This window comes from Adiantum capillus-veneris, chromosome 28 (assembly GCF_014529385.1).
Source record: "Adiantum capillus-veneris isolate H3 chromosome 28, ASM1452938v2, whole genome shotgun sequence".
NCBI lineage: Eukaryota > Viridiplantae > Streptophyta > Polypodiopsida > Polypodiales > Pteridaceae > Adiantum > Adiantum capillus-veneris.
Genome location: NC_140958.1, coordinates 32,187,678 through 32,202,110, shown reverse-complemented (window position 1 = coordinate 32,202,110; position 14,433 = coordinate 32,187,678). Strand labels below are relative to the sequence as shown.

The window sequence follows — 14,433 nt, the reverse complement described above, 5'->3', positions numbered from 1 at the left end:
GCTCAAGATTGCATAAAGGTTCTCACTCAACAGGTAGTGGACCTCAAACATATTGTCCGCACTCAACACATACAGTTAAAAGAGGCAAATGATATGGCCGCAGTTCAGGACCTCTCTTTTGTGGTACATACAGTGTGTCCCTCATGTGCCAAATACCAAGCTGTAGCCATTTCATAGACAGCTACAGCTACAGCCCCGGTTTCTACGCAAGTTCCTGCTATGGCAACACCGATACAGACGGATGTTTCCAAAGCCCATTCAGGGGATTCTCAAGCAGTTGAGAAAACAAATCCTACCACTATGTAGTCTAAGCCAGTAGGATCGGCTTCATCACAGTTTCATGGACCCTCTATGGCCTCCCCTCCCAGTCCACCTCTTCCCCTCAACACTTCTACAGTTTCCTTGGATTCCAACCACCTGTTCCACCATCTCAGCCTACTCAGTCTTTTCCTCGGTTTCCACCTGTCCCACCTTCTCAGCCTTCTCAGCCTACTCAGTCTTTTCCTGGGTTTCCACCTGCTCCACCTACTCACCCTACTCAGTCTGCTGCTGCTCATGGAGTGGCCACTCTATATCCAATGTACCTCCTCATGGCCACTACCCCCCACCATACACATGGCCTCCATCTCCTTACCCACCTTTCTACCAGCCTCCTTCTCCTCCTCCATCATCCGACCACCAACAGTAGATTGCCGATTTTTCAGTTCTTCAGTTTCGCTCTCTTGGACGGGAAGCGGTCTTGTGGTGGCGGGCAACCTGTAGCAGGCTACAGTGTCACTTTCACAGGACAGTTAGTACAGTTTGGACTTTACAGTTGGTCTTTGGTCTGGTCAGTTCACACTAGACGGACTCGCTGGGCAACGACACGTGGCAGGGATACGGTGGTTTAGTGGACATCTAGGCCAGGTCACCACCGCCACTCAGTGGGGATAGACTTAGGTGCTGTCATTTATGAGCCATTGGTGGCTCTTTATGGTTGTACATATGAGTAGTAGCGTTTTGGTCAGGATTATCTGGACGTAGTCGTCTAGAGTGAGTCTATACACAGAGCACGTCTTCACCATCCCGGCACATCTGAGCCTCGACACCCAAGGACTATGAAGGTGGCGCTCTTGCATCCGATGTAGGGAAGCAATGCCCTATTGTCGCTTCTCCTCCTCCTTGGCTGCAGACTCCTAGAGAAAGAAAGGACTAAGCTTAGCAATACCAATGGCCACTCTGCTTGGTCAGTGCGCCCGATGCACAACAGAAGGTCTCCAGAGCCTGCTCACACCTGTGAAGGTTGGCCTCCTGGCCATCTAAGTACAAGGCTGAGTCGTCGGCAGACTCAGCGTTCAGAAGCTCATCTCCCCGAATAGGGAGTGCTAAGCCCCGTAGACCAACCTGCTGCGACACCAAAAACCTGCTCATCGCCTCCGCATAGAACAAAAAGAGCCTTCGAAGGGAACAAGAGGACAGCCCTGTCTGACCGAACGTGTGAGCATGAAGCGATCACCTCTACCTCCGGCCAAAGGTACCTGACTGTGAGCCTGTCTATACAAAGCTGACACCCCTCTGATCCAAGCATCTGAGAAGCCCATCCTGCGTAGAGTGCCCTCTAGAAGAAGGTCGAGATCAAGCTACTGTTATCAAGGAGCACGGAGAGATAGGAACACCGGAGAGAGAGAGAGAGAGAGAGAGAGAGAGAGAGAGAGAGAGGAACGCCTGGAGATGAATGAGGAACGCCTGGCGATGGCCAGAGATGTTGGCGATGGAAACTGACTGAAGGGAGAACCAACGCTTGAATTTATAGACGTTATCTAATTTTTCTTTTTGCTTTTCGTTGGGCAGTGCTTTTTGCAGGGAAAATTAAAGCATTTTAAGTATGCTTTAGCATATTATTTGGCTTGCTTTAGGCGGTGAAAGCCACGGGCGAGGGCAGCGGGGAAAGACGAGGCGAGATGGCCAGGCCCGGAGGGCGAGGGTGAGGGCGAGGGTGATGGGAAGAGGGCGAGGAGAGAGGGCGAGGAGGGCGAGGGTGAGGAGATAGGGGAGGGCGAGAGGCGAGAGGCGAGGGCGAGGGGAGGTTCAAGGGCGAGGGGCGAGGGGAGGTTCAAGGGCGAGGGCGAGGGGAGGGGCGAGGGCGAGGGCGAGGGGAGAGGGTAAGGGCGAGGGCGAGGGGATAGGGGAGGGCGAGAGGCGAGGGCGAGGGTGAGGGGAGGGGCGAGAGGCGAGCGAGGGTAAGGGCGAGGGGCTAGGGGCGAGGGTTAAGAGGAGAGGGCAAGGGCGAGGGTTGGGGGCGAGGGTTGGTGGCAGCAAGGCTTCAGGGCGAGGTCACATGGATATTTTCAAGGCAATCAGAAGCAAAGTGAGTGAGTGAGAGGACATCAGAAGCACCAACAGGCAAAGGGACTAGCAAAGCAAGAGCAGGGAAGATTCCCGGAATCAGAGATCATCTAACCCCTCTGAAAGAATCCGTGGTAGATAAAACGCGAAGTAAAATTGCCAGTGACCATGGTACCTTCATAAATACCCAATTCAAGAAGACTAAGGCTTATATGCATAGCAAAAGAACTTAGTGTCACTTGAGACGCTATAGATCAACAGAATTTTGTGCTTTGTAAAAAGGCACGAGTCGGATTGAGGTAGTGGGTAGGTTAAGCCAAAGACTAGAATCATGCTTACGGACAGAAGAGGGGTTTTACATAGGATACAAACAGGAGTGAAGACAGAGAGTGAAGGAGAGGGTTTTCCCAATTCTAGAATCAAGCCTATTGAACGCAACAGAGTCAGCAAAAGGAGAGTTGTATAAGGAGAGGGTGTATGCGATAGGATGAAAAAGAACAGTAGGAATATCGAAGATAGTGATCCAGAAGATATTTAAGGGTTCAAGAGTCGGCGAAGATCAACACTTGATTTTAGACCGTTGATCGCCAGCTTAAGCATGATAGCATTTGATCCTAGATCCATTGACTAAAGGCAGCGGAACTCCTTCAAGGGTGGCTAATTGTACAGCCCCGTGGGTAGAATCTCCATCACCGTATATGGTCCTTGCCATGCTGGGACCAACTTCTTTGCTTTTTTCAAATACTTAGCTTGATAAAGTAGCACCAATGCTCCTTGCGTTATTTGCGGCTTTCTGAGATGGCGATCGTGCCAGGCTTTGCGACGAAGTTGCTCTGCTTCCAGAGCCAGAGAAGCCAAACTTCGGCTTTCATCCAGAAGGAAAAGACGAGAGACTGATGCCGACCCCAAATCTCCATTGGCACGCAGACTACCGACTCGCAGAGATCCCGAGTTGAATTCGAAGGGTGCTATCGCTTCCAAACCGAAAGCTAATTGAAATGGGATGTGATTGGTTGTGGCTTTGAAAGAAGTTCGATATGCCCAAAGGGTGCCGTGGATAGCTTGAGCCCAAGTCGACGGATGAAGATGACATGCTTTCCGCAGAAGTGCTATCAGAACCTTATTAGTGCTCTCGGCCTGCCCGTTTGCTCTAGGGTAATAGGAACAAGATTTTCGGTGAAAAATCTTGAAGTTGGCAAGCAAGGTTGAAATCGTTTCATTCACAAAGTGACTACCCCTATAACTGGTGATTTCCAAGGGACATCCAAACCTGCACAAAATATTTTCGTAGAGAAACTTGGCTATCGTAGTGCCAATGCAATCCCATTGTTGCCAGTACCTCTGCCCACATTGTTGCATAATCGCCACTAAGAGATACTTCTGATTGACTGGTTGGGCGGAGAGAGTAATTGGACCTACAAAATCAATGCCCCATCTCTCAAAGGGCTGCCATGCCATAGAGACCTGCAGAGGACGGTTTGACTGCTTGCTTGGTTTAGGGCCATAGCGCTGACACACATCACATACTTTTACATAGGCAATTGCATCCCAAAGAATATAGGGCCACCATAAGCCACACTGGAGAATCTTCTGGGCAGTAATCTGACCAAGGTAATGGCCACCAGTGGGACCACTGTGGGTATCCTCCAAAATATACTTGACGTCATGAGGGGAGACACCGCCTCAGAACACCATCCTGTCCTAACTTGTATAGCTGGCCCCCAATCAGAGTGAATGGCCTAGCTTCAACAACAGTCATCTCTTCTACAATGGAGAAGCGTTCTCTGGGTACACGCCAGTAGAAAGCAGATGCAAACCATCGCCGTACCATTCCGGAGTGGTATCCACCTTAAAGAAACTGCTATCTGGGAAGTCGTCAGCAACCCCCATTGCTTCTTGACCCGTGTGAATGCAAGAGAGGTGGTCGACAAGGACATGATGTTTGCCGGGCCTGAGTACCACTTCGAAATCAAATTCTTGAAATAAGAGTAGCCATCGCCATACTCGACCTGCAACTTGCGGCTTGTTGAGCAGATAGCGCAGGGCATGGTGATCAGTAATAACTGTGAAGTGGACCCCTAATAAATAATGCCGAAATTTTTGCATAGCATACACAATAGCCAAACCTTCCCTTCCTGTGGTGCTATAGTTGCGCTCTTCCTTGGTGAGTAGACGACTTGCATAGTGAACAAGGCGATCCAGGTTGTACTCCTTACTAGGCTGAGTCAGCACAGCCCCCACAGCCAGTTGACTGGCATCAGTATGCACATGAAAAAGGAGAGACCAATTTGGAGCCACTAGGATAGGCGCTTCAGTGAGGCGTTTTTGGAGGTATGCAAAAGCTTCAGCCCCTGCATTCGACCATTGAAAGGGAATAGTAGCACTGGTTAGGCGGGTTAGGGGTTGAGCCACCTGTGCATACATGCATATAACCGGCGATGATAACTTGTATGGCCTACAAAGCTCTGCACCCCTTTTGGGCTGATGGGAGGTGCTAACTTTAAGATTGCCACGATTTTCTCTGGGTCAGGCGCTAAGCCTTTAGCAGACACCACATGGCTTAGAAGTGCGCCCTCAGTGACCAAAAAATGACATTTGTTAGGATTTAGCTTTAGGCGTGCCTCTCTGCATCTGAGGAAGACAGCAGAGAGCTGAGCGAGGTGTTCCTCTAGATTTTCCATTGGGGTTGAACATTGAGCACCTGAGAAGGTCGAAAAATCATCCATGAAGATGCGAAGATAATCTGTAAGCAGAGGACAAAAGATGAGATATACCGCCCGACTGAAAGAAGGTGGAGCGTTTTTCAACCCAAAAGACATGCTAGTGTATATAAAAATACCCCAGGGAGTCACAAAGGCCGTTTTCAGTTGATCACCTGGATGGATGCCCAATTGATTGTATCCACTAAATCCATCCATGAAACTGTACAATACATGCCCTGCTACATCTTCAAGCACACGCTCAGTGAAAGGTGTGGGGAAACCATCTGGGATAGTTACCTTATTTAGAGCGTGGTTATCTACGCACACACGAATTTTATTGGACTACTTATTAGGAGCTATCACCATGGGTGATAACCACTAAGAGTGCTCCATAGGTACAATGATCCCTACCTCTTGCCTTTTTTCTAACTCAAACTTGACCGCCTCAACATACTTCGGTTGAGCTTGTAAGCTCGGCCTCTTACAGGCTTAGCCCCTTCAATTAGAGGTATAGTGTGGACACCCAATTTTGGTGAGATTTCGTCCAAATCCTTGTAGGACCAGGCAAAAACATCTTAAAAAAAGAGTGTATAAAAGAGACTACCTGATTGAGTAACGTCGGATGCTCCCATAACCAAGCTACTAAGAGTACGTGCTGAGGGTTGTCAGGATCTGCCAAGTTGACTTCTTTGACCGGGTCAGGAGGTGTAGCTGGAGAGGGTGCTTCCGAAGATGAGAAGTGAGCTGCCTCTTGGAGCTTCGAGACATCATGTGCTGGTGTTTGATCGATTGGAAACTCCGCATACTCTTCTTGTAACCATCCTGGTGGAAGCTCCTCGAAGGGTAAATCTTCAGACCCAGACATAACAGAGTGCTTTTGAAGGGGCGGGGCGTCCGGCCTGGGAGATATTAGAGGAAGGGGGAGATCTTTGGCGAGTTCATGCCGAGGAGATTTCTTCCTCCTTCGGTGATGTGTTATAGGTTCCCCAAGGCCAACGCCTTCCATCGGAGGATCATTTGAATCATGAGAATTTGGGGCTGACACACTTACTTCTTAGATTGGTCCACTGTCTGTTGTAGGACTACTGTCTGCTGTAGGACTTGGGACATTTGTGTCCGCCTGAGGAGTTGGGAGAGAGAGTGTTACCGACACAGGTGAGTTTTGAATAGAGACCACATAGCATGGCATCGATGTGGTAGCTTCCAACCACTGTAGTAGGTCTTCGTCAGACCCATCAGGTGGGATGGGCTGCTCAGGGTCGGGGTTGGGACTGTACTGATAATGAGCTGTGATGAGCCACTGGATCCATCCCTCCTTCGAGCCGAATTGGTTGCATTGGGGAGCCAGGAGTATGTATCCACATGGCGTCGTTTCCCCAATCCTGAAGTACCTTAGTATGCCGCAACCATGGTCTACCAATCAGCAAAAGAAATCCTCCCTCCACCTGAGGAAGACTGACCACCACAAAATCCAAGCTAAATGTGAAGTCTTGTACCCTCAGAGACACCTTCTCTACTATGCCCACAGGGTAGACTGTCCTCTAGTCTGCCAATGTAACAGTGAATGGAGCAGGGCGGGTAGGCTGCAGACCTAAGGTCGACATAGTAAATTCTAGCATTAGATTGATCCCAGATCCACCATCCACTATGACGCCTAAGAATTGATGCCCAAGAATAGATACAGTGAGACGAGGACTTTTGTAGTCGGTGAGGGGAGCAGCTGGATATGAAATCATGTAGGACTCTAAGGGCTGCACAGGTAGGTGCCCGCCACTAGGCCCTGTACCAGGGTACAGAGACTGAATTATTGAGAGGGTGTCACTTCTGAGGGTTGCATCTAGCCGGAGCATCTCATAAAGGGACACTTGTTGAAAGGTGTTCTTCAAGATTGCTTCCACTATGGGCTTAGCTCTTACAATCTGGGCCTCCTCGGAAACTTTGTCCTGTTGCAAGTCAACCACTGCTGCCAGGAAGGCTCCATCAATGTCCGAAAGCATAGAGATTGGCCTATTCTTTTCACCACTTAAGGGTTCGACAGTTTGATCAGGTTGCGGAAGTGATGGACGAGATGGTCCTGTTGGCAAGCTTAAACCCAGAGCTGCTCTTTGTGCCCGAGTGAGCACGCCAGCGGGCTCTGCCACTTGTTGTGGCCGAACTATATGTGTAGCAGGTGTTGGCTGAGGGGTGGTATTCACTGTGATTAGATTGATCTTCGGGAATCTGAACTCTTGTTGGTTTTGATTCGGGCTTGAAGATGAGGATGTCCATTGCTTGGGACAATCCTTACTTTAGTGGTCCTTAGATTGTCTGCAAGGAGGAGACCCTTCAAGTAAAGGACACTTACTTTGGTAATGCCCATATTCACCGCATCTGTAGCATAAGATTGGTCGATTAGACGGACGAAACGGGGGGCGAGGTGGTCGCTGCTCTTATTGCTGCATGGAGCTGGAGGCTGACGTGTAGAAGCTTTGGGGAACTGAGGGAGTACTAGCATGATAAAAGCTGGGGGATGCAAAGTTGTTGTGCATACCTTGCTGCATAGGAGGTGTTGTCGGGTTTTGATGGCCATAGGGTGAGACCATGTTGGATGCAAGTGCTAGCCCTTGTTGGAGAGAAGGACCTAGACTTTGTTGTATTTGCCGCAATCCTTTGATATAGTAACAATCCTTGTCTTCGTGCCCAGATTTTTCGCAGAAGTGGCAATAAGCCCGAAGGGGACAGTCCTGTGGAGGATGTCCTGGAGAGCGACAAGAGCTGCACCATACCATAGCTTTAGTCTCCTGCTGAGACCGAAGCTCTTCTAGCTCTCTCTTGATTTGATCCAAAGCCTCAAGATGCGATGGTTTCTCTTGTCTAAGAGAGATTGATTTCTATTCTTGGAGAGCGCGTTGTAGTTTTAGGGCTTCAAGTTCTCTGCGCAAAGAAGTCAATGGATCAGCAGGACTACTTTCCAAGAACACAAAGGGAGTCTCTATGTGAGGGGAGTTGTTGAACAACTTCCTAGCCCCCTCTATCCTAGTAGCAGCTGCAATGAATTCCTCTAGAGTGGCGTCGGGTTGGAGGCTCTCTCGGAGTTTTTACTGAGAGGTTTTGGGGAGCGCCTTCTTCACCCACTTCTTAACCATGAATTCACCGGGCTGCTGGGGAAGCTTGGCAACCAGAGACTTGGTTTTAGTCATAAGCTCTGCAAAAGTCTCCTCTGGCTGGAGCACCATGTTGGCCAACTCATCCAACACTTTCTCTTGGTAGTCACCTGGCTTGAAAGCTGCACAGAATCGTTGTCTTAAGGCTGCTCAAGTTGCAAAATGGTTCTCTGCAAACTGGCTGTACCATTTGTTTCCTAAGCCGTCCAAGGCGGATGGAAAAAGTACCAAATAAGCATCTTCTTTGTTAAGACCACGAGCCCTACACAGAGATACGAACCTCCTTGCATGGTCGTCAGCATCTTCTGAAGAGAGTCCTTTGAAGGTGGGGAACTTGATGTTTACCTTGGCCAACACACTAGCCAACGCCTCCATGGCTCCTTGCTGAGCCTGTTGCTCAATAGCCTGGTGTAGCAAAATAGGAGAGAGCTTTACTGGAGAAGGTGATCTGGAAGATGTGGAATCCGACGAAGGAATGGGGGATGTCGTATGTGGAGGTATGGAGATGAGGTTAATGGACTTCTACTAGGTACCAAAGGCCGTCTTCTGTTATAGTACTTCAGAGGGCTTAGTAGTGCGCTTTGACGCTCGACTGACTGCCTTGTATGTGTCATGCACTGATCACCAATCCAACCGAGCTTTGGGCAAGAAGACCCTTAACTATGGGCTGAACAACACGGGTCTAGACCAGGACAAGTGAGGATAGTGACTAGACCACCTGCAAATGAGGGTAGTGACTAGATCATCTGGTCCAGGACCAGTGACTAGACCACCTAGCTGGACCAGGACGAGGAGGACTCGACCAGGGCAAGGAGGACTGGACCAGGCTAGCAGGGACTAGACCAAGACCCGGGACGAGGACGAGGACTGGTTGGACCAGGGCGAGAGAGGACCAGACCAGCAAACTATCTACACAATGCAAGCAAGTGGGCAAAGCTAGGTAACAACCAACTAGCTTCACAATTTGTATCTCAACAAAGAGTGAGACTTCATTTGAGGTCCCACCGTGATCGCCAATGTGCGTGACAATCTCACTCAAACAGACTGAAAAGAAAGGAAATAATACACATCAATTGAGCTCACAAAGACACAACAGCAGACCAAAACATATGACTCAACTATCTCAAAGAACTGATACAGACTCTGGCGTGGCAGCACACTCAGCTCCAACCCAGGACTCACAAGCGCAATGGGAGTGTCGAGGCTCAGATGTGCCGGGATGGTGAAGACGTGCTCTGTGTATAGACTCACTCTAGACGACTACGTCCAGATAATCCTGACCAAAACGCTACTACTCATATATACAACCATAAAGAGCCACCAACGGCTCATAAATGACAGCACCTAAGTCTACTTAGAAAGAGTTATTGCTTCACCGGATTCGTGCTTGAGTCCCACATACAAGCGACCCTTGGAGCCCGTCCATCAGGTGGATCTTCACAAAGATGCGTAGAATTGGCTAGAGCAGGAGTTGGGAGGACCGCTTTGCTGCAAGCCTACTTAGGTCCTTGTAGCAACAACGGAGTGGCCTTGAGCAACACCAACCCACATGCATTGGGGAGCGCTTGAGACAGCCTCTTGTTTGGAACCCCATGGTCAGCACACTACGAGGCTACTTGGTTGGTAGCAAGCCTCATATTTCTTGGGGGTCCCTTGGCAGAGGGTCCAGCCCATACCTTTGGGGACTCGCTCCATTTTCCAGGCCTTCCCAAGGAGATCCAGAGCATCCAACTATGTGGCATGAGAGGGGTGCAAAGCATGCGTCAGGATATTACAGAGGCTATACCTGTCGAGTGGCACACCCCTCTTGAGACAGCAGCTCCCAGTTGGATGGGGGCTTTCACGTGATTGGAGGTCCTCATTGCAGTTTTTTGAGGTTCGGGGAGAGGGTCGTCTTCACAAAGTTTCAGTGGAGGCACCACAGGTTGCAGAGTGCTGTTTTCAAAGGATCCAAGTTGTGGGCATTTGTGGGACGACATGTGGAATAAATCCTGACCCGGCAGATCTAATGTCAGGACACTGGCGGCTTTGGGCTTGGGAGAGTCGCCCCTTGGTACATGTGCAGTGGGACCCGAGAGAGTGGTTCTGGCGCGATCCTTTCTCTTCAGTCAATCATTGAGGGACCCCTTTCTTCCAGTATGCAGCTCGTTTGGGGAGTCACATACTGACAGCACGGAGAGAGGCTCGCCCTGCTACAGCATTTCATTCGCAAGAGGAGGGTTTCACAGCAGAGTTCTTGGCACGGTTCTCGGAGCGCCTATGGGACAACAGACAGCCGAGGAGAGCTACCATGTTTTAGTGGCTAGTTGTGCACAGAGCTACTGCAGTTGGGAGTTCGTTGGTGCACAGTGGCTCCTCCGCAGCATGTGCAGCCTGTGGCCACCCATTAGAGACTCAGCGTCACTGTCTGTTGGATTACCCCATGGCACAACAGGTTTGGCTTCGGATTCTTCGGCTGCTGCCAGCATTTTCCATAGTACGCCAATACACTTGGGGTGGTTCAACCTGGTCCACACTCACGGGCCCAACGCTTCGTTTTGAGATGGCTTCCATCTACAAGATGAGAGTGATTCAGGAGGGTCGGCCTACACTCCAGCCTGCCACAGAGCTCATCCTCCAGGAGTGGTGCAGTGATAGTGAGTGGTGCTGGAAGCTCATCTGTGGCCTGACACTTTGGTTCATTTGGCGGGCCTGCTGCTTTCGCATTTTCGAGGCTCGCCTGTTCCCCCGGCAAAGACTGTTCATGATATCTGGCTGGAGCTGATCCATACACTCCGGGGTCAGTTTGAGAGACTCCAAGGCAGTTCCGACCACATGTGGGAGCGCCGCGAGGCCTTCCTTCCACTTTGGTGCCCTTGGCCCTTCTTAGCCGTGGTCCAGGGCATGCCTAGATAGCATTACCGGCAACCAGTGTGGCTGTTCCCTTCTCCCATCTTGTGATTTAGCCCTCATTGTACATATTTTGTCTTTTCACTGGGAGAGTCTCCCCATGTTTTGATGTAGTCCTCTATAGCAGAGCTGGTTGTAGCCCTTTGGGCAGTATTTCTTAACTAATGGAAGGATCTTTTTCTTGAGAAAAGAAACCGTCTGAATTTGGTGAGCTTCGTCAGCTTTTTTACCTTTTCAAGGAAAGAGAAAACCAGACAGAGTGAGGTTGGCCCTGGAAGTAAAGTGATAGCATATAAATGATAGGACAATGACAAGCTGTACACTACTAACTTTAGCCGTATTGTATGTCTTTAAATTTCTTGCTAGTTTCTGCGGTACATAGTATTTCAGAATCAAAGCTGAAACTGAAATCTAGAACTCTACTTCCTTTATGAGTGCTGTTTAAAGGCATATCGAAACAAGCAACAAAGGCATTCATACACTCTCTGTGCATAATCAGGAATCACGACTGTGATTTGTGTCAAAGCGTTCTCAATGGTCATCTTTAACAAATTCACGATCACGAGGTCACGGAAGTAACGAAAAAATAGAGGTCGGATGCTTTAGAAGTCAAAGAAGGATTGAGGCAGTAAGTCAAAGTTCCTGCTGAAAATTTATGTCACAATTGCTTGCTTGGTTTATTAGGTTCATCTAGAAAAGGCATTAGTCTGATATTATCATATCAAATACAAAGCTTTTGAAAAGATGACAGTTACATCGTTTTTTGTTATAAAAAAGGGTTGTTTCACAAGGAAAACAAAGTAGATAAGTAGATACCTTGCCATCTTTGATTGACATCATCCAGCCGATTCTGCCATGCTTCCTCTTCAATCAGCATGCGTGCTTTAGAAGCCTCAAGATTCGCAGCCATTTCCCGAATCTTTTGTTGGGCATCCAATAGTGCACCAGTTCTGAAAAAAAAAAGATACAAGGAACAATGTGATTCCTCAAAACTAGCTCGCACTTATGAGTTTGCAAGCGATCTGACCTTGCAGCAAGTTGACTATCATGCACCAGTGTAGCTTCTTTCAATGCTTTGACCACCTGATCTCTATCAGCTACGGCTGAGGCTGCTAAATTTTGAGCTTCCTGGAAAGCAGCTCCTCTTTAATTTTTTTCAAAAAAGAGAGAAAATCAAATGGCCTTCGCTAAAAAATTAAACTTTTTTAGAACCTTCAGTGCTGCTTCTTGGGAAGCAAGTTGCTCAGCATCCTTGGCAGCACACAGCTCTGCCTCTTTCTTCTGGAGGAGGGAGTGTGCTCTTACCTTGTAAGCACTAAATTCCTTTCCTAAGAGACTTGCCTGGATCCAAAACACTCTCTCTCTCTCTCTCTCTCTCTCTCTCTCTCTCTCTCTCTCTCTCTCTCTCAAGCTGGTCATGAGCTCTTTACCAGCTTGCAAGCCCCATACAAACAAGCGGATAACACAAATGGAAAGGGAGATGAAAGAATGGAAAGCAGATACGGAAGGATGGTGGAAAGAGAAGGCCAACCTTCTTCAAATGTTCCTCAACGAGGGCACGCAATGGAAGAAGGAGAAAGAAGACCTGCAGGCAGAGCTACAAGCACTTAAGGCGGATTCATTAGCACTCAAAGAAGAGGTCTCAGCCCTCAAGCGAGAGCTGAGTGATAGAGCAAGCGGTGGACTAGAGGAAGGGGATTCCAGCCCTCGGTGATAGAGGAAATCAAGGTCATCAAGGAGCAGCTACGGATGATCAAAGAAGGGGAGAAACAGAATGTGGTAAAGACGTCTTCGTGGATGGATGTGATCACGAAGACACAGAAGTAGGCGGATGAGGCCAAGAAATGGATAGAAGTCGCTAAGAAAGGGAAAGGGAAAGGGAAAGAAACCACATCTGTCCCCACTCCTACAATCATCAACATGACTCTAGAAAAAGAGCAACGAAGGAAAACTAGAGCTTTGCATACAAGAGTAACCGGTCTAAAAGACCGAGATGATGTGGAAGGGGAAGTCGCAGAACTTCTCCGTATGATGGGTAGTGAAGCTACTCATACAAAGGCATGGAGGGTAGGGAAGAAAACCCAAGGAAATGGGGAGACTTCAATAGAGAGAGCTTTAATCATCCGTTTTCCATCCATGGAGGCAAAGAAGGACCTCTTCAAGAGGCGTCCTACACTAAAGAAAACGGGCATATTCCTTGGAGATGACCTCACTCTGACACAGCTTGCGCATATGAGAGAGGTAATGCCAAAGATTCAAGCGGCAAGGGAGATGGGAAGGACGGCCTTCTACACAAATGGTCGAGTGGTGATTGTAGAGCGGCGCCCCGCATGACGGTGCGAGACCTATGGGACCACACTCAAAGTTGCCACATGGAATTGTAATGGATCTATGCACCTTGATCTGGGTGCTTTTGAGGATAGTTTTACGGGAAGAGACATCGTCTTCTACTCTGAGACACATCAGACCCCTGGGCAATCTATGCCTCACATTAGTGAATATAGATGAGAGACAGCCTGTAGTCAGGAGACACGATCAGAGCACAGAGGGCGGGGCTCAGGAGGAGTGGCAATGTTATTTAGAGAGGTGTTGCAGCCACTGATACATATAGCCCGCAGGGATGAGCAAGCTAGGTACATGTGGGTGAGACTGAGAGCAGAGACGGGCAGATATCTTTATAATGCTATCTGCTACTTTCCCCCGAGTACGTCAGTTTATGCACCACCCAAGGACAATCCCCCTTTTTTATTCTGGATGATGACATATGGGAGTTCTCTAGAGATGGTGACATCATCATTCTAGGGGATTCCAATGCTAGGACTGCCCATCATCAGACAATATTTTATGATACTTCACAGGAGATGCTGAGAGAGCTGGATGTTGCAGAGATGGGCCTATCCAGACTATCATAGCATGGGGAACACAATGAGTATGGACGACACTTGATAGACATGGCGACAGCACATGGATTGGCCATCTTGAATGGCCTACAGAGATTTCCAGTTGCAGGGGGTTTTACATGCTTTCCACACAGACATGGAGCCAGCACAGTGGATTATGTCATGACACAGCCGAGCCTCATCTCTAGTATCCAGGATCTCACTGTTGGACCCAGACCTGTTGGTGTGGCAGTGGATCATGCTCTTGTGTCGTTGACCATCTCTTTCAATTTAGTGTAGCACACAAGCCACGGGCAGCAACCCCTACTCGATACACCTTCACGCGGGGGACGGACTCTGTATACATAGATGGGATCTACAGACGCCTGTGCACAGAGGAGCCACGGCGACCTCTGGAGGAGCTTCCTACTATACTGACACAGACTTTACATGATGCAGCAATAGAGGCATACCCACATACCCAGCTTGAGCTGA

The 14,433-nt window shown here is 49.0% G+C and overlaps 1 protein-coding gene across 4 annotated transcripts in view; it reads right to left on the bottom strand.

Annotated features, from left to right (window-relative positions):
* Positions 1–14,433, bottom strand: part of ATGRIP (Golgi-localized GRIP domain-containing protein) — a 172,719-nt gene that overhangs the window by 35,428 nt on the left and 122,858 nt on the right. For all 4 annotated transcript variants that reach the window (XR_015187007.1, XM_086504852.1, XM_086504854.1 and 1 more), the window contains 3 exons: positions 12,272–12,400; positions 12,087–12,187; positions 11,876–12,009 (listed from right to left, as the gene is read on the bottom strand). Coding sequence is in view for 3 of the 4 variants with exons in the window: in XM_086504852.1 (XP_086360978.1) it covers positions 11,876–12,009; positions 12,087–12,187; positions 12,272–12,400 (364 nt within the window). In the remaining variant the exon portion in view is untranslated. The remainder of the gene's footprint in view (positions 1–11,875; positions 12,010–12,086; positions 12,188–12,271; positions 12,401–14,433) is intronic.